We start from the raw sequence: 20,372 nt of genomic DNA, 5'->3' as shown, positions 1-20,372 counted from the left end.
GTGTGTGTCTGTCTGCCTGTGTGAATGTGACAACACATTCACACAGTGAATGTGACAACACCCTGTCCACAATATCACCCTGATATGATGGTCATCTGATCAGACATGCTCCCATTACCCCCATGTGAAATACTGCAGCCTTTTCTCAGCTCAGCAATATCCTGCTGTCTGAAACACACACACAAATCAGACCATCTAACACCCTCAGAGAAACATTACCTCATAATCTGCCCCTCAACAATGGGCCAGTCTCAGTCAGTCTTAAAAAACACCTCAGACAAACTAATGTTGATAAAATGTTTATGTCATACTCGTGGAGAGCTGGTCATTAGTCAGCCAACAAGTCACTAGTGACATAACAGCCCACAGTTTCACACATAAGGACTGAGTCATCACCAGTGTCCATATAGATTCGATTTTATTTAGAAGCAAAGATGTGGTGGTGAACGCACACAGGAAATAACACTCATCATTTACAGAACAAGGTCACGGGTCAGAGGTCAAAGGTCAGGTCTAAGCAGGGTCACTGAGCCTTTGGGGGCACCCACTCGTGGATCTTCTTGCGGGTGGTGGAGTAGGGCACGTACGCCTGGGCCGAACCACTCACGTTGAACTGGTGGACCTCCGCCAGGAACTTCTTGGGCGTAGGAGGGTGTGTGGTGGGGGGGTTGTCTGTCATACAGTGGAGCCAGCGATGCCTGAGGAGATTTAAGATTGGAAGTTAGCATCAGGTACTCATTTCATCAATAGAAGGTTCTTAGACGGTAAAAACACAATTAAGACACCAGTACATCAACTCAATGAGTACCACCCAGATCTATGACACTTCCATACTCAGAACTTTGTCAGCAATTTTACTATGAAGGCCAGTATTTCCAACATGGCAATGGCCCAGTCACTGAGATCGAGGCAACTCCACCTGTGTCAAACCAAGTGAGATGTATTTACCATTCAGCGGGCACCATGCTGCCATCCACCTCCCACATGGTGTTCTTTCCATTCATCTCCGTGGTGTAGATCACCCAGCGGTGACGACCTGACAAGGAGAGGTGTTACTCTGAGTACACTACAGGTCTTTGAACAGCCCTCTCTACCACACTTATACTACTTGATTTCCCCACACTCTGACCAATCAACTCCATATGGAAAATATTATATGTGCCGACTACATTCAGAGATAATATGATGATTGTCACTGCAGTACATAGCCGAAGGCCATCACTGGTAATGTGAGCTGAGGTTTCGGACTGTTCAACCTTACCAAAAAAGTAGCGTGTGTCCTCAAAGTACTTGTTTCCATACTTGTCCACGCCAATCAGGGCTCCCGTTTTCACATCATTTGCCCTGTAACAAAATAACAGTCACTCCAAGTTAGATAAATTGCTGGCTAGTCCATTAGCACTATGTCTAATTTGTCAGACCGGATACAGGTCAGAGATCACACAATCAAGTAGTCTTAAAACAGATTTGAAAAAGAGCAGTGAATCCGTTTGTTTACCAATGTAGCCAGCTACAGTAGTTAACGATAGGAAGTTAGCTAGCCGGTTGCCTGCCGACCGGGGACACTTATTTATCTTGAGTAAATGCATTGAAAGTGACAACCACCTCTAAAGATTACAAAGTACATTATATCGCTCTTCAACTGACCTGAATAACTGAACAAATAAGCCTTTCACACCACCGTGACCTCCTAACTGTCCCAAAGCCCTTCGAACGACATGTATATACTCCGCCATTTTTAGACGGGACTGATTTTGGGTAACGGACACTGTTGTACATTCCGTATGAAACGCTTCCCGGTCCACAATAGTTCCGTCCATTGTTTCAAGTCTAACTGTAGTTAGTCTACGAACAGCATTTCAAGCCGTTTCAAGCACTGTTTCTCTTCTGTTCTGTGATGACAGTAAACGAGTAAAGTAAACCGTAGTAAGAAAATGCTACCACCTAACTGTCCATTTTGAAGTGTTTCAATACTAGAAACAATTTGATGACAATTTGATGGTAACCTATTGTAAAAAAAAAAAAATAATAATGTAACCATGCTAACAGTCTTGTCTCAAGTGTATCTTAACGTTACTTGGGAGCAAAATGTGATGACTAATGTAGAAGTATCATTTAGAAGCTAAATGTAATGACATAATAATTAGTTATAATAAAATACATTTCAAAAATACTTTCATACGGTGTCTTCAGAAACTATTCACAACCCTCGACTTTTTCCACATTTTGTTGTTTTTCAGATGTTGTGTCACTGGCCTACACGCAATACACCACAATGTCAATGTGGAGTTCTGTTTTTAGACATTTTTACAAATTGAAACGTCTTGAGTCAATAAGTATTCAACCCCTTTGTTATGCCAAGCCTGAGTTCAGGAGTAAAATTGTGCTTAACAAGTCACATAATAAATTGCATGGACTCAATCTGTGTGCAATAATAGTGTTTAACATGATTTTTGAATGACTACCTCATCTCTATACCCCACACATACAAGTGTCTGTAAGGTCCCTCAGTCTAGCAGTGCATTTCAAACACAAATTTAACCACAAAGACCAAGGAGGTTTTCCAATGCCTCGCAAAGAAGGGCACCTATTGGTAGATGGGTAAAAAAACAGACATTGAATATCCATTTGAACATTACACTTTGGATGGTTTATCAATTCACCCAGTCACAAAAAAGATACAGGTGTCCTTACTAACTCAGTTGCCGGAGAGGAAGGATACTGCTCAGGGATTTCATCATAAGGCCAATGGATGTGATAGGAGAAAACTGAGGAAGGATCAACATCGTAGTTACTCCACAATACTAATCTAAATGGAAAAAGTGAAAAGCAGGAAGCCTGTACAGAATAAAAATATTACAAAACCTGTTTGCAATAAGTCACTGAAGTAAAACTGCAAAAAATGTGGCAAATAAATTAACTTTATGTCCTGAATACGAAGCGTTATGCTTGGGGAAAATCCAACACAACACATCACTGAGTACCACTCTTCATATTTTAAAGCATGATGGTGGCTAGAGCATGTTATGAGTATACTTGTAATCGGCAAGGACTAGGGAGTTTTTTTAGGATAAAAATAAATAGAATAGAGCTAAGCACATGCAAAATTCTAGAGGAAAACCTGGTTCAGTCTGTTTTCCAACAGAAACTGAGAAACAAATTCACCTTTCAGCAGGACAATAACCTAAAAGTTGCTTACCAATAAGACATGGAATGTTCCTGAGTGGCCTAGTTACAGTTTTGACTTAAACCAGCATGAAAATCTATGCCAAAACTTGAAAATGGCTGTCTTGCGATGTCCAACTTGACAGAGCTTGAAGAATTTTTAAAAGAATAATGTGCAAATAATGTACAATCTAGGTGTGCAAAGCTCTTAAGAGACTTACCCAGAAAGACTCACAGCTGTAATTTCTGCCAAAGGTGATTCTAATATGTATTGACTCAGGGGTGTGAATACACATGTAAATGAGATATTTCTGTATTTAATTTTCAATACCCCCCGAAACCCCCCCCCCCAAAAAATCTATTTAATCTATTTTGAATTCAGGCTGCAACACAACAAAATGTGGAATAAGTCAGGGGTATGAATACTCTCTGGAGGCACTGTACAGGCTGCAACACAACAAAATGTGGAATAAGTCAGGGGTATGAATAATCTCTGGAGGCACTGTACATACATAATCTTATTCAAAGGAAGAAAAGTGCAGAGTAAACCCAGAGTGAGCGTTGGAGTAAATATGAGTCATATTTTGAAATACTCTTATCTTCCTCAACACAGCGCTTTGATCACTGAGCTCAAAGCAGAAATAAGACAGCCGAGGAAGACTTCTTTATCAGTGTCAAACTTAAACACATGCAAAGATCCACACCCACAAAGACATGCCTGCACCCACAAATCAATCAGTACTATGCAATAAAATAACTAAGTGACAGTAATCTAAGGAGGAACGATGTATTAACTCCCTCATCCCTTGATGTCTCAAAGCATGAAATTGAGTCATGATGCAAAGTCACTTTCAGAGGTTTCATTAAAAAGTGGTGCCTGACAGTTCTGCAGAAATATTATTTACAGACAAGACACGATGGCTCTCTAGTGATTGTGTATAAGGATGAAGGGACATTTAGTCTCTTTAAAATATTATCCCTAATGTTTCTGTGTTATAAACTTCATTTCCCATAAGGCCACCTGTCATAATGGTGTAGTAGTGCAACCTGATTAGTACATTTGAAGTACTAAATGTAAACTAAAAAAAAAAAATCTATTTAAATACATAATGGATATTTTCACTGTTTAATGTCAGATGTGCCGGCCAAAGTAGTCACTGTGATAATAGAATATCCTAATTCAAATGAATAATTAATTAAACAATGCACCAGATAATTAAATACAGTTTTCTGTATCTATATCATTACAAGATAATTGCGCATATTTAAGGCACTGTCTGGATGTTGCTTTATTGCTAGTGAGCATTTCCTCAGGGATACATTTCATTCTCCATTCCATATCTACCTCAAAAGACAAACATTATTTTGTAATCTGTTCACTTTAAATGATTCAATAAAAAAATGATACAAATGAGGCCTGGATTAAAAGATTCCTCCTAATGAATCCAACAAGTCTGTTGTGGCAGTTTAAAACAAACTAGTGAGGCATTGTTACAACACGTGCTTTTACAACCATCATGGCATACAATACAAAAGATAGCTACTACTTATTACAAAAGTGACAAAGATAGTATCCGTTATCAAATAAATCATATTTCTAAAATCACATAATTATGGACATTGAGAAATGTACAGTTCTATATAAATATTAGCTCTCGACTTTTACACACAAAAAAAGTAAATTTTACTCTCCCAATTCTACATATTACCCAACCACCGCTTCTGAGTCTAACAAATACACTTTAAAAATGCATTTGTTCTATAGGTTGTGTAGTAAAATATTGACACTTATGCCATTTCCAGTTTTATCCAGTATACTGCCTTATGCATGTGGTAGATGTACTGAGTTAAGCCTAACAGAGAATAACAATATAAACCGACCCCTGTAATTTTGCTATATTTCTAAGGAGCAAAATGCTCATCTCCTGTGTCTCTGTGGCACCCTGTTTTTCACAGTTGAATCCAACCACCTGCAGTGCACTAGAGAAGCTTCCCTACTCAGAGAGAACGCACTGCGTCTCACCCTTCTTTGTAACTGGTATCCATCCCATCATGCAAGGTTCATACTCTAATCGCCATTCCAATTTCCATAATTCATCAATATTTGAGTTGATACTTTGCTTACAATATGTTACATTTTCCAAAGAAAATAACAAAATCTTTTAACTTAACTTGATGTAAATCAATAGCAATTTACATCAAATCATTTTCAATGACTTTCAAGGCTTTTTGTGGACTGTGGGAACCCCTGTATAAGGTAGCAGGCTGTCCACAGACAACAATTCTGTTAACACTTCCACACGCACACGCTTCAGGACATGACCTTTGACCCACAGCTGTGACACATAACGATTCCATCTAAGATCCAGAACAGATAGATATGCAGCCTATGAGGCTCAACACACGCATAACCTCAGAGCTCCACTGGAAGCATGGTGGTTTGACCAAGAGCACATTTTCAACAGATCCCAACATTTACAATGAATGTAATATAGAGCTGACACAAAGTCCATATTTCCACCAGAAAGACAGTGGGACTCTGGGGTCTCCTGGTGAGCAGCCAGACCGGTTCATCAGGGCTCGGGGTGTGGGGAGTGCTTCCTGAGCTGCTGATCCCTGACGTGTCTAGAGGACAAGGATCAAAAGGTGTCCTTCAACTGGCTCCAGGGGAAGGACATGAGCTGACTGGTTTAGGTGTTAAAGAATCATGGCCTCCTGGAAAGCCTCTATCCACCTGAGAGAAAATTGAGAAACACAACAAACTTTATTATATTGGCACCTGGGAAAAAACAAACTCATCAATAAACATTATATTGATAAAATAACTATATGAATGCTTTCACCCTCCCACGCTCCGGAGTTATCTGTTACAGCGTGGTCCCCTCCTGATTGATGAATACTCTAATACTCCATTACCTCTGTGCAGTGGGGATGTCGTCAGCCTTGAAGATATAGAACAGGGTGTTTTTGTGGTACAGTTTAAACTGCAGCTTCTGGAAAGGGCCACACTTCTCCTCCCGCAGGAAGAAGCCTAGCAGAGGCTGGCTCTCTAGAGCAGCTACGTCCTGGAGAGAGGGAGAGAGGTACACATGTCACACACACACACACACACACACACACACACACACACACACACACACACACACACACACACACACACACACACACACACACACACACACACACACACACACACACAAAATGCACAAATATGTGTTTGTGACTAGAGTGGCGGTGGTGTTACCTCGCTGGCGGCGTAGGTGTACAGGACTTTGTTCTTGATGACGAACCATAGCCTCTTCCATTGCTTCTTGTTGCCCTTTGACCTCTGTAGGTAGCCACTCATGGAGGAGTTCTCTGTGTTTGCAGACACCTCTTTGAGAGCAGCTGGGATCTTCTTCTGTTTCCTGGAGAAAGAGAATCCCCCAGATCTGCCAGTAGGAGACAGTGCCCCAGAAGCAACACGGTCACCTAGGAAACACACGAACACAAAGCACCCTCTGACATACATACTGAATTCACAATAACAAACAACACAGGGTTTAAATCATGACTTCAATTCATTCCATTTTTAATATTTGAAATAGTCAAAACACTTTAATATTTCATATGTATTCATGTAAAAGACGCATACTGTTCTCCTGTAGCTTGACGAAGCAGTGGTCACACACACGAGCCGGCTGGTTCTTCAAGTACTCTAGATAGAACTTACTGGACGAGCACGTCTGACACACCACCTACAATACAGACAGTGAGTGAGAAAACCACTACACACACGCGCACACACACATATGGAGTATAGTAGTGAACCATTGTAAACTAGGGCCCTTGTCCTTTCCTTACCTTCCCGCAGGCTCGGCAGTGGTGGCGTCTCCAGGTGAGGGTGAACTCACAGGTACAGACCATACACATGGTGGCCCTCAGGTCTGGGATCCAGATAGGGGCCTTAGAACCCAGTGGGGCCCCACTGTCACACACGCCATCAGCCTACACAGAGAGAGAAGGTTATAGCCATAACAAGTGGATTGTAGCAAAATTATACTGGCTATGGTAACAGTGGGACCGGAGTGTTCCCATATTCAGTCAGTCGAATGAGCTGGAACTATACATGCTACAAGCACGTGCATGCTCACTCACGAAACACACACACACTGCCTCACCTCCTCCTGACTCCGGCTGGAGATGAAAGTGATCTTCTTCCTGGTGTGGTCGTCTATCGCCGTGGCGATGGCCGCCAGCCACTCATCTCTCTCTGTGGCCGAGCTGCCAGGCAGAAACAACAACAGAAACGTCTGTAACCAATCAAAAGCCATTGGAACTGTACCCACAACCAATTAGAAGGGTAACTCATCAGAATGTCCATAATGTTAGGCGCCACCTTCAGGTGTTCAGGTGTGTCAGTGAGCAGGTACTCACCTGGCAGACAGGATGAAGGAACGCTCCACACTCTCAATGTTCAGTTCATTCTGATACGCCTCCTGACTGGGCTTACTCACCTGAACACAATAAACACATGTTTTCGGTGACGCTTTAGAAGATTTTTGTCACGGGTAAATGTGTGTTCAGCCCTGCCTGTACTCACCTTCATGCCCGCCAGAGAGAGCATGCTGTTGAGTTTATACTGACCAGACTGAACTGGAGTGGTGTACAGAAGAGTGTCATTGAACTAGAGAGAGAGACAGATACACATGCCACATGAACATACAGATACTTGGGGGGTAATGTTCTGGTCTACAGACAGTGTTGGAAGTGAACTAAGCCAGACTCTAAATAAACTGCAGAACTGTAACAGTAACGGGTCAGGTATCACAATGAGACCTCCACTACCCCGGAGGCATCAGTCAGTACTCACCAGGAAGAACATCCGTGGCTGCATGACCTTCCTGGACAGCTTCATCAGAGTGCCCTCCTTAAGAAACACCTGGGGACAAGAAGTGATCACAACAGATGAGATCACAGGTGTGTGTGTGTGTGTGCGCGTGTCATAGTGCTGGACACTCACCCTGCCTGGCTGAACAATCTCATGCTGTCCGTTCAGACTGTACTGAATGTGCATCAGCTTCTGAAAGTTATCCTGAAAGATAGAGACAGACCGGGGTCAGAGGAAATGCAATGGGATGACTTTGGCCGAATTCTCATGAGGATGGACATGGTGTGACGTCTCACCCCTTGTTTCATGATGTCGTTGGCATGGTTGGCCACCTCCTTCACTATGCCCAGAGCAGCTGTAAGGTCAACATGATTAACATGCCGTGAGAGTGTCTGTGAGAGAGAAATGGCATCACACCGGACATTGTCACACACAGCCTGATCAACATTGTTCCACTCACCCTGCGTGTCTTTGTAGTCAGACGAGTCCTCAGGAAGGTTCTTCAGATAATCTGTAGAAGAGCAGGGAGTTACATCAGTCCCAGATCACACTAAATCATGCTATATACAGTATGTTTTACATAATCCGTTTATACATGTGGAGAACTGTGTCTGCTGTTACACTCTGTGTCCACTAGGTGGCAGAGTGCTGCCGATGCACTAAATAGTGCAAGTAGTGCACTGTGTCCATTAGGTGGCAGAGTGCTGCCGATGCACTAAATAGTGCAAGTAGTCCACTGTGTCCACTAGGTGGCAGAGTGCTGCCGATGCACTAAATAGTGCGGGCTCCATGGGATGCAACAGCATCATAGCCGCGGGAAGTGAGGGTGCTGCAACACCCCCTGAAAATAAAATACAAATAAATACAAAAGTAGTGCACTGGGCCTCAACTAGTATTAGCGGACACATATAGACCTCTGTAGCACGTGCAAAAAAAACTCTGCTTTGGGAAAAACTTGTATAATTTGATTTGATTAAGAACAGTATATGGCACGATTCAATAGTTGGAATTGCACGAGTTGTTGCCCTGTCCCTTTCTCTGCTATAGTCATTCTAAGGGAATCCAGAAAGAACAAAACCCTGTCCTCAAACACTTCCATCAAAAGGTGCGAAGTCATGAGCAAAGACAAAAAACATCCAAATCAAATCAAATTTTGTTTGTCACATACACATGGTTAGCAGATGTTAATGCGAATGTAGCAAAATGCTTGTGCTTCTAGTTCCGACCGTGCAGTAATATCTAACAAGTAATCTAACCTAACAATTTCACAACTACCTTATACACACAAGTGTAAAGGAATGAATAAGAATATGTACATAAAAATATATGAAAGAGCGATGGCTGGACGGCATAGGCAAGATGCAGTAGATGGTACAGAGTACAGTATATACATATGAGATGAGTAATGTAGGGTATGTAAACATTATATAAAGTAGCATTGTTTAAAGTGGCTAGTGATACATTAATTACATACATTTTTTCATTATTACAGTGGCTAGAGATGAGTCTGTATGTTGGCAGCAGCTACTCAATGTTAGTGATGGCTGTTTAACAGTCTGATGGCCTTGAGATAGAAGCTGTTTTTCAGTCTCTCTGTCCCCGCTTTGATGCACCTGTACTGACCTTGCCTTCTGGATGATAGCGGGGCGGACAGGCAGTGGCTCGGGTGGTTGTTGTCCTTGATGATCTTTATGGCCTTCCTGTGACATCGGGTGTTGTAGGTGTCCTGGTGGGCAGGTAGTTTGCCCCCGGTGATGCGTTGTGCAGACCTCGCTACCCTCTGGAGAGCCTTACGGTTATGGGTGGAGCAGTTGCCATACCAGGTGGTGATACAGCCCGACGGGATGCTCTCGATTGTGCATCTGTAAAAGTTTGTGAGTGTTTTAGGTAACAAGCTGAATTTCTTCAGCCTCCTGAGGTTGAAGAGGCGCTGCTGCGCCTTCTTCACCACGCTGTCTGTGTGGGTGGACCATTTCAGTTTGTCCATGATATGTACGCCGAGGAACTTAAAACTTTCCACCTTCTCCACTACTGTCCCATTGATGTGGATAGGGGGCTGGTCCCTCTGCTGTTCCCTGAAGTCCACAATCATCTCCTTTGTTTTGTTGACATTGACTGTGAGGTTATTGTCCTGACACCACACTCCGAGGTCCCTCACCTCCTCCCTGTAGGCCGTCTCGTCGTTGTTGGTAATCCATCCTACCGCTGTAGTGTCGTCTGCAAACTTGATGATTGAGTTTGAGGCGTGCATGGCCACACAGTCATGGGTGAAGAGGGAGTACAGGAGAGGGCTGAGAACACACCCTTGTGGGGCCCCAGTGTTGAGGATCAGCAGGGTGGAGATGTTACCTACCCTCACCACCTGGGGGTGGCCCGTCAGGAAGTAATAATAATAATAATATAATAATAATAATATATGCCATTTAGCAGACGCTTTTATCCAAAGCGACTTACAGTCATGTGTGCATACATTCTACACCATGTGTATGGGTGGTCCCGGGGATCGAACCCACTACCCTGGCGTTACAAGCGCCATGCTCTACCAACTGAGCTACAGAAGGACCAAGTCCAGGATCCAGTTGCACAGGGTGGGGTCGAGACCCAGGGTCTGAGTTTGGAGGGAACTATGGTGTTAAATGCTGAGCTGTAGTCGATGAACAGCATTCTTACATAGGTATTCCACTTGTCCAGATGGGTTAGGGCAGTGTGTAGTGTGATTGCAATTGCATTGTCTGTGGACCTATTGGGGCGGTAAGAAAATTGGAGTGGGTCTAGGGTGTCAGTTAGGGTGGAGGTGACATGGTCCTTGACTAGTCTCTCAAAGCACTTCATGATGACGGAAGTGAGTGCTACGGGGCGATAGTCATATAGCTCAGTTACCTTCGCTTTCTTGGGAACAGGAACAATGGTGGCCCTCTTGAAGCATGTGGGAACAGCAGACTGGGATAAGGATTGATTGAAAATGTCCGTAAACACACCAGCCAGCTGGTCTTCGCGTGCTCTGAGGACGCAGCTGGGGACGCCGTCTGGGCCGGCAGCCGTGCGAGGGTTAACACGTTTAAATGTTTTACTCACGTTGGCTGCAGTGAAGGAGAGCCCGCAGGTTTTGGTAGCGGGCCGTGTCAGTGGCAATGTGTTGTCGTCAAAGCGAGCAAAGAAATTGTCTTGTTTGCCTGGGAGAAAGACATTGTGTCCGCGATGGGGCTGGTTTTCCTTTTGTAGTCCGTGATTGACTGTAGACCCTGCCACATACCTCTCGTGTCTGAGCCGTTCAATTGCGACTCTACAGTCGTGGCCCAAAGTTTTGAGAATGACACAAATATTAATTTTCACAAAATCTGCTGCCACAGTTTGTATGATGGCAATTTGCATATACTCAATAATGTTATGAAGAGTGATCAGATGAATTGCAGTTAATTGCAAAGTCCCTCCTTGCCATGCAAATGAACTGAATCCCCCCAAAAACATTTCCACTGCATTTCATCCCTGCCACAAAAGGACCAGCTGACATCATGTCAGTGATTCTCTTGTTAACACAGGTGTGGGTGTTGACGAGGACAAGGTTGGAGATCACTCTGTCATGCTGATTGAGTTTGAATAACAGACTGGAAGCTTCAAAAGGAGGCTGGTGCTTGGAATCATTGTTCTTCCTCTGTCAACCATGGTTACCTGCAAGGAAACACATGCCGTCATCATTGCTTTGCACAAAAAGGGCTTAACAGGCAAGGATATTGCTGCCAGTAGGATTGCACCTAAATCAACTATTTATCGGATCATCAAGAACTTCAAGGAGAGCGGTTCAATTGTTGTGAAGAAGGCTTCAGGGCGCCCAACAAAGTCCCCCAAGCGCCAGGACCATCTCCTTAAGTTGATTCAGCTGCGGGATCGGAACACCACCAGTACAGAGCTTGCTCAGGAATGGCAGCAGGCAGGTGTGAGTGCATCTGCATGCACAGTAAGGCGAAGACTTTTGGAGGATGACCTGGTGTCAAGAAGGGCAGCAAAGAAGCCACTTCTCTCCAGGAATAACATCAGGGACAGACGTATATTCTGCAAAAGGTACAGGGATTGGACTGCTGAGGACTGGGGTAATGTCATTTTCTCTGATGAATCCCCTTTCCGATTGTTTGGGGAACCCAGAAAAAAGCTTGTTCCGGAGAAGACAAGGTGAGCGCTACCATCAGTCCTATGTCATGCCAACAGTAAAGCATCCTGAGATCATTCATGTGTGGGGTTGCTTCTCAGCCAAAGGAGTGGGCTCACTCACAATTTAGCCTAAGAACACAGCCATGAATAAAGAATGGCACCAACACATCCTCCGAGAGAGAATCCCACAGATCTTCTCCCAACCATCCAGGAACAGTTTGGTGAAGAACAATGCCTTTTCCAGCATGATGGAGCACCTTGCCATAAGGCAAAAGTGATAACTAAGTGGCTCGGGGAACAAAACATCGATATTTTGGGTCCATGGCCAGGAAACTCCCCAGACCTTAATCCCATTGAGAACTTGTGATCAATCCTCAAGAGGCGGGTGGACAAACAAAAAACCACAAATTCTGACAAACTCAATATTTTGGGTCCATGGCCAGAAAACTCCCCAGACCTTAATCCCATTGAGAACTTGTGATCAATCCTCAACTTCAAGCATTGATTATGCAAGAATGGGCTGCCATCAGTCAGGATGTAGCCCAGAAGTTAATTGACAACATGCCAGGGCGGATTGCAGAGGTCTTGAAAAAGAAGGGTCAACACTGCAAATATTGACTCTTTGCATCAACTTCATGTAATTGTCAATAAAAGCCTTTGACACTTATGAAATGCTTGTAATTATACTTCAGTATTCCACAGTAACATCTGACAAAACAATCTAAACACACTGAGCAGCAAACTTTGTGGAAATTAATATTTGCGTCATTCTCAAAAACTTTTGACCACGACTGTACTTTGTCTCTATACTGATGCTTCGCTTGTTTGATTGCCTTGCGGAGGGAATAGCTACATTGTTTGTATTCGGTCGTGTTTCCGATCACCTTGCCCTGATTAAAAGCAGTGGTTAACACGTTCAGTTTTGCACGAATGCTGCCATCAATCCAAGGTTTCTGGTTGGGGAATGTTTTAATAGTAGACGCTGTGGGTACAACATCACCAATGCACTTGCTAATAAACTCGCTCACCGAATCAGCTTATTCATCAATGTTATTATCCAACGCTATGTGGAACATATCCCAGTCCACGTGATCGTAGCAATCTTGAAGCGTGGAATCCGTTTGGTCGGACCAGCGTTGAACAGACCTGAGACTTTCTGTTTTAGTTTCTGTCTATAGGCGGGGATCAACAAAATTGAGTCGTGGTCAGATTTTACGAAAAGAGTGCGGGGGAGGGCTTTATATGCGTCGCGGAAGTTAGAATAACAATGATCCAGGGTTTTACCAGCCCGGGTCGCACATTCAATATGCTGATAAAATTTAGGGAGTCTTGTTTTCAGATTAGCCTTGTTAAAATCCCCAGCTACAATAAATGCAGCCTCAGGATATGTGGTTTCCAGTTTACATAGAGTCAAATTAAGTTCTTTCAGGGCCGTCGATGTGTCTGCCTGGGGTGGGATAAACACGACTGTGATTATGATCGAAGAGAATTCTCTTGGTAGATAATGCGGTCAGCATTTGATTGTGAGGAATTGTAGGTCAGGTGAACAAAAGGACTTCCGAGTTCCTGTATGTTGTTATGATCACACCACATCTCGTTAATCATAAGGCATACCCCCCCGCCCTTCTTCTCCCCAGAGAGATGTTTGTTTCTGTCGGTGCGATGCGTGAAGAAGCCAGGTGGCTGTTCCGACTCTGATAACGTATCCCGAGTGAGCCATGTTTCCGCGAAACAAAGAACGTTACAATCTCTGATGTCTCTCTGGAGGGCAACCCTTGCTCGGATTTTGTCTACCTTGTTGTCAAGAGACTGGACATTGGCGAGTAGTATGCTCAGGAGTGGTGCGCGATGTGCCCGTCTACGGAGCCTGACCAGAAGACCGCTCCGTCTGCCCCTTCTGCGGCGCCGTTGTTTTGGGTCGCCGGCTGGGATCTGATCCATTGTCCTGGGTGGTGGACCAAACAGAGGATCCGCTTCGGGAAAGTCGTATTCCTGGTCGTAATGTTGGTGAGTTGACGTTTTCTTGATCAAATAATATGGAAAACAACCACTTTTTATGCAGTATTAATTTACCATCCTTACAAACCACTTAATATAAATGTACATGACTGTATTGTACATAGGCTGGTCATCTAGGTTTGTACCTATAGACTTTCTATCAGCATTAAGAAAAACAATGGACAATACAGTAATTGAGTACATTAAGACATCAAGTGGTTTGTGATGAGGTGATGATGTGGCTCAGTTTGTGGAGCAAGGTACTTACATTGCCAGGTTTGTGTGTTCGATTGAAAATGTATGAGCTCACTACTGTAAGTTGCTCTGGATAAGAGCGTCTACAAAAATAGAAAAGGAATGAATCGACCATTTCAGTTTTCACATAGAAATAAGTTGCATTTGCAAATTATTTTAAAAAACTGGAAAACGTATATCAGGCAAGTATTTTTATATTCCAGAAGTATTATCATACTAACTGTTTTGTACAGATAATTATCAGACTAAAGTTACAAATGCTGGTAAATAGTTAAATACATAAAAATTAAAAAATTAAATCACAGTGCACTGGGCCTTTCCTAGTCCTGTATTAGCAAACCGATATAGACTCTTCAGCACAGCACCCCCTCCCTGCATATCCAGTAACCCCCCCCATCTGTGTGTATGTGTGTGTACCTGTGAGCAGAAGCTGATACTGGGGGATTCTCTGCACAGGTTTCAGCAGGTAGTGCTTCAGAGCCAGGCTGGCACATCTAGGACTCATCTGGGACAGAGTACAGGAGAATTGTCACACACATTTGCATACAGCATTAACAGTATACATACTCAAATCTAGCTCCACGTCCTTGGCGCCAATGTAGTCTTCAGACTATGTCTGGCTTGTTACATCTAAACACCCACGTATTTTACCACTCTATCATCAACTATGCGGATAGGAACTTCCTATGACACACACGCACACACACACAGCTGTTTACCTCAAACTCCCGGACCACAGCGGCGAAGCCAGGGTTTTTCCTACACTGTTCATCCAGCATAGCCACGTTGTTGTCAAACTGCCGGATGTAAGTGGAGTACATCTTCAGGTACGGCCCCTTCTGAACAAAGATGTCTGCCAGCCTCTGGTGGTCCCCCCTACACAGCAGAGAGAGAGGTGAGAGGGGCAGGGAGAAGAGAGGCAGAGGGAGGGAGATGGTCATTGTGGTCTGGTCTGAGTTCAGCTGTCCACAGCTTGGCATGGTCAGTTGAGGTTTGTATCTCTGGTGCTGATAATGATGGTGAGGGTGCGTACCAGTGGGCCACTCTCTCCTCTAGCTCCCGGAGCAGGTCTCGGTTGAGCTGGTATAGTTGAGGCAGGTAGTAGAGGATCTGGGTTAGAATACGCTCTTCAACCACCGGCTTACCATTCTGACGCGTCGCCTTGGCAACTGCATCCCGGAAATCCTGCAGGGAGCGAGGGGGTTAATGTCGACAGACGAATGAAGGGAACTGACACAGCGACAACAGAGTGGTGGGAGACTAATTAACACAAACACACAGCTGCAGGGCAGAGAGACGTTACACAGTACAGCACAGGAACACCTGGTTATCACCTCATAAACATGCGTCCCTCTGCATCATACACACACACACAACTGAGTCAGCACTCTCACACTGCCCAGTGAGCCAACACACACATCCAGGTGGAAGGAAGTGGTGAGACAACCAGGGAAGGGTCCCAATGTCCTGGTGAACACTGTCACACAACCACAGCCCCACACCCACAATAAAACACACACAGCTGCAGTGTGAAGGACCGAAACATGTAGAGTTGAAGTCGGAAGTGTACATACAGTTAGGTTGGAGTCATTAAAACTCGTTTTTCAACCACTCAACAAATTTCTTGTTAACAAATTATAGTTTTGTCAAGTCAGGTAGGACATCTACTTTGTGCATGACAAGTAATTTTTCCAACAATTGTTTACAGACAGATTATTTCACTTATAATTCACTGCATCACAATTCCAGTGGGTCAGAAGTTTACATACACTAAGTTGACTGTGCCTTTAAACAGCTTGGTTAATACCAGAAAATAATGTCATGGCTTTAGAAGATTCTGATAGGCTAATTAACATCATTTGAGTCAATTGGAGGTGTACCTGTGGATATATTTCAAGGCCTACCTTCAAACTCAGTGCCTCTTTGCTTGACATCATGGGAAAATCAAAAGAAATCAGCCAAGACCTTAGAAAAAAAATTGTAAACCTCCACAAGTCTGGTTCATCCTCGGGAGCAATTTCCAAACACCTGAAGGTACCACGTTCATCTGTACAAACACCATGGGACTAAGCAGCCGCCATACCGCTCAGGAAGGAGACTAGTTCCATCTCCTAGAGATGAACGTACTTTGGCGTGAAAAGTGCAAATCAAACCCAGAACAACAGCAAAGGACCGTGTGAAGATTCTGGAGGAAACCGGTACAAAAGTATCTATATCCACAATACAACGAGTCCTATATTGACATAACCTGAAAGGCTGCTCAGCAAGGAAGAAGCCACTACTCCAAAACGCCATAACAAAGCCAGACTACGGTTTGCAACTGCACATGGGGACAAAGATCGTAATTTTGGGAGAAATGTCCTCTGGTCTGATGAAACAAAAATATAAATGTTTGGCCATACTGACCATCATTATGTTTGGAGGAAAAAGGGGAAGGCTTGCAAGCTGAAGAACCTCATCCCAACTGTGAAGCCCAGGGGTGGCAGCATCATGTTGTGGGGGTGCTTTGCTGCTGAAGGGACTGGTGCACTTCACAAACTGGATGGCATCATGAGGTTGGGAAATGATGTGGTTACATTGAAGCAACATCTCAAGACTTCAGTCAAGTTAAAGCTTGGTCTTCTAAATGGACAATGACCCCAAGCATACTTCCAAAGTTGTGGCAAAATGGCTTAAGGACAACAAAGTCAAGGTATTGGAGTAGCCATCACAAAGCCGTGACCTCAATCCTATAGAAAATGTGTGGGCAGAACTGAAAAACTGTGTGGAGCAAGGAGGCCTACAAACCTGACTCAGTTACACCAGCTCTGCCAGGAGGAATGGGCCAAAATGCACCCAACTTATTGTGGGAAGCTGGTGGAAGGCTACCCGAAACGTTTGACTAAAGTTAAACAATTTAAAGGCAATGCTACCAAATACTAACTAAGTGTATGTAAACTTCTGACCCACTGGGAATGTGATGAAAGAAATAAAAGCTAAAATAAATCATTATCTCTACTATTATTCTGACATTTCACATTCTTAAAATAAAGTGACCTAAGACTGAAATTTTACTAGGATTAAATGTCAGGAATTGTGAAAATCTGAGTTTAAATGTATTTGGCTAAGGTGTATGTAAACTTCCGACTTCAACTGGTCCTTCTGTAGCACAGTTGGTAGAGCATGGCGCTTGTAACGCCAGGGTAGTGGGTTCGATTCCCGGGACCACCCATACGTAGAATGTATGCACACATGACTGTAAGTCGCTTTGGATAAAAGCGTCTGCTAAATTGCATATATTATTATTATTAACTGTATCTCTAGAAAACATGTCAAAAGTCAAGTCAAAATATAATGCAACACATTATTGTACACAACATATCAAATGAGAACCATCCTATAGGTTATAAGGGAGGACTTAAGTGTGAAACCAAAACACACACACACACACACACACACACACACACACACACACACACACACACACACACAGGATTAGCCGAGGCATTTCTATGTCTGGGGGTCTTCCACCCACTCACTCACTGCAGGAAGCAGCTGTTCTGTGGCCAGGGGCAGCCATGGAGACTGAAGAATGTGATTTGACCTCTTTCTTTAAGTCTCCCTCTCCCCCTCTTTCATCTCTCTTTCCCTCTCAGTCTCTCTCATGCCCCATATTCAAAATTAGTCCCATAGTGGGTCCTGTTTAAGGCAGTGTGTGTGTGTGTGTGTGTGTGTGTGTGTGTGTGTGTGTGTGTGTGTGTGTGTGTGTGTGTGTGTGTGTGTGTGTGTGTGTGTGTGTGTGTGTACCTGCAATTTCCCTTTCGGGCAGTCTGAAAGCCACTCCCAAGAGGAAATCTAATGTCGACCCTGCGGCCGTCTAAGACAAATTGTGGGTTTAGAGAGATTTTAGAGACAAGGCTATGCGAGATGCAAATTTTTATTTTTTTATTTTACCTTTATTTAATGGGGCAAGTCAGTTAAGAACAAATTCTTATTTTCAATGACGGCCTAGGAACAGTGGGTTAACTGCCTGTTCTGGATTAAAGCATTTAAAGCATTTCTAATTGAAATAAATAAAAGATTGAAATCCAACACACAGTCTATCTTCTGCTGCAAAATCAAATCCTTTTTAAGAGCCCAGGACAGTTTGACCTGGCTGGTACAGTTGACCACCTCAGCCTGACACATCCCAGCCCTGCCCAGTAAATAAGACCAGTACAGTAACCACCACAACACTACCACCGTGAGTTAACAACACTCATCAGAGATCCAACACACACACACGTGTCACCTCCCCCTGAGACCAACATCAAAGCACCCAGCTCTGTCGTCACGGTTACCTGCTCCACTTTTCACCCCAACAGGCACAGAGCAGGGACGGTATTCCACCCACCAGGCAGGAGCAGTGAGCAAGCTAGCCGGTAGTTAAATATAATGAAACAACTCTAGCCTATGTTTCCACTCTATAAAGCCACCACTTGAAAGTTGAAACTAGCAACACATGCTTGACTCCTTAGCTTCGTTTATGATTTAGAAAATGTGAGTCTAAGTGTTTATCACTGATCCTGCTAAGTGTAACAGGAACAACAACAACAACCGTTCTACCAGAGACCAACTCCACTGCTGAGTACTGCTGCCTCAGGGGCTGGGGAGAAAGGCAACACGGCTCAGCTAGTCGAAGGCTTGCTGAGTAACACCATTGAACACACAGATATGGTGCTCATCAAAAGCCCAGAGGCTTAAGTGATACTTACTATGTGAAGAAGCTTCAGGACGTCCACAAACCTGGAGGGAGAGGAGATGGGTGTAAAACATTATATATGACAAAAAAAGACACCCAGCACTAAAAAAAAGGAAAGATTCTGTGGTATATTCTCATGATAAAGTCATTGATTGCGTGTGTGTGTGTGTGTCTCGGGTACTCACACTTTCTCAGAGCTCATGATCTCCTGGGCGATATGCACCACCTTTTTTCTCTTCACCTCATCCTCCTGCTGGAACGACAGACAGACAGAGAAAAGCACAGCATTCAGTCCATGTAGTGAAAAAAGCTAGCTGACCCTATTCTAAACGGTACAGACATACTTCCACTTACAAGGTCACTGCAGCCCACCATCTGACTGTCCTGCTATAGTATGCATAGGCACAATAATCTGCCCATTTGCTGTTTCTAAACAGACACTCCAACAAAGATTATGTCCGAAAACAGAGCCACCGTTTCACACGTCTCCACTTCAGCTATCTTCTCTCCCCTCTGCACTCTCCCTCCCTCACTCTCTCTCCCCCTTTCAGTCTGATAGTGAGTGGTCTGGGCTGGAAATGGGGTGGTCTTAATTTGGACAGTGGCCTTGCCCTTGCGTGACTGAAGGGGCCTCCTGCTCCTTAATTGTGTGTGTGTGTGTGTGTACTCGTGTTTTTGTCTGTTACAAACACAGCCTTTTAGAGCAGGGGTTCTAAAACTTTTTCAGCCTGGGACCCAAGCTTAGGAAAATATGCAACTATAAGTAAATATCGGTACATTTCATTGCCCTTATGCCCCCCAAAAAAGCAATATAGAACATAACAAATAACAATACCCATAAATCTTTTCATGTTTATTTTTCCCCATTAAAAACACTCTTACATATCTGGTTGGAACTGTTGTGGTTAAAATACAATAAATGATTGGATTCTGAACTGGAATAAACAGATTGATCACATCACACAGATGTATAACAGAACACACACACAGGCCTTTTGATCGTGCAAACCTCTGCAACAGTACAGATGTTTTTTAAAATCAAGCCTACTGTACATCTTTCTGTATAAATTATTGTTGATAGAGAGTCTAGGTTGGAACTGCTGCTATTAAAAATGCATATCTTTTTATTCTGAACTGGAATAAACTGATTGATCACATCACACAGATGTAGGCCAGAAAATACACACACACAGTCCTAATGAGAGGTGTGTGGCTGGT

The 20,372-nt window shown here is 43.6% G+C and overlaps 2 protein-coding genes across 2 annotated transcripts in view; both read right to left on the bottom strand.

Annotated features, from left to right (window-relative positions):
• Nucleotides 1–401: 401 nt before the first annotated feature.
• Nucleotides 402–1,918, bottom strand: LOC118366347 (NADH dehydrogenase [ubiquinone] 1 alpha subcomplex subunit 12-like). The gene is made up of 4 exons (XM_035748939.2): nucleotides 1,648–1,918; nucleotides 1,262–1,344; nucleotides 949–1,036; nucleotides 402–698 (listed from the first exon to the last, which is right to left on the bottom strand). Exons 1-4 carry the CDS (start codon nucleotides 1,818–1,820, stop codon nucleotides 524–526), a joined length of 519 nt encoding a protein of 172 aa, XP_035604832.1. The 5' UTR covers nucleotides 1,821–1,918; the 3' UTR covers nucleotides 402–523.
• Nucleotides 1,919–4,277: 2,359 nt separating this feature from the next.
• The window catches only part of LOC118365980 (FYVE, RhoGEF and PH domain-containing protein 6-like), a 33,224-nt gene continuing 17,129 nt past the window's right edge, over nucleotides 4,278–20,372 (bottom strand). The window contains 17 exon segments of the mRNA XM_052492374.1: nucleotides 4,278–5,899; nucleotides 6,082–6,230; nucleotides 6,410–6,636; nucleotides 6,800–6,902; nucleotides 7,009–7,152; nucleotides 7,326–7,428; nucleotides 7,582–7,661; nucleotides 7,748–7,831; nucleotides 8,018–8,086; nucleotides 8,168–8,239; nucleotides 8,332–8,390; nucleotides 8,496–8,546; nucleotides 14,852–14,939; nucleotides 15,154–15,310; nucleotides 15,468–15,619; nucleotides 19,168–19,198; nucleotides 19,340–19,407. Coding sequence (XP_052348334.1) covers nucleotides 5,863–5,899; nucleotides 6,082–6,230; nucleotides 6,410–6,636; nucleotides 6,800–6,902; nucleotides 7,009–7,152; nucleotides 7,326–7,428; nucleotides 7,582–7,661; nucleotides 7,748–7,831; nucleotides 8,018–8,086; nucleotides 8,168–8,239; nucleotides 8,332–8,390; nucleotides 8,496–8,546; nucleotides 14,852–14,939; nucleotides 15,154–15,310; nucleotides 15,468–15,619; nucleotides 19,168–19,198; nucleotides 19,340–19,407 — 1,674 coding nt within the window. The 3' untranslated portion in view covers nucleotides 4,278–5,862.

The sequence above is a fragment of the Oncorhynchus keta genome, chromosome 33 (genome assembly GCF_023373465.1).
Source record: "Oncorhynchus keta strain PuntledgeMale-10-30-2019 chromosome 33, Oket_V2, whole genome shotgun sequence".
Taxonomy (NCBI): domain Eukaryota; kingdom Metazoa; phylum Chordata; class Actinopteri; order Salmoniformes; family Salmonidae; genus Oncorhynchus; species Oncorhynchus keta.
Note: the sequence above shows the minus strand (reverse complement) of the source record. Positions and strands in the feature narration are given on the sequence as shown.

Bases quoted from the DNA above. Each gene is read 5' to 3' on its own strand.
- LOC118366347 (XM_035748939.2), bottom strand. From the start codon at position 1,820: ATGGACGGAACTATTGTGGACCGGGAAGCGTTTCATACGGAATGTACA. The intron at 1,345-1,647 runs GTCAGTTGAAGA...ATTTTGTTACAG, and splicing joins TTATTTGTTCAGTTATTCAG to GGCAAATGATGTGAAAACGG. The intron at 1,037-1,261 runs GTAAGGTTGAAC...TCTCCTTGTCAG, and splicing joins GGACACACGCTACTTTTTTG to GTCGTCACCGCTGGGTGATC.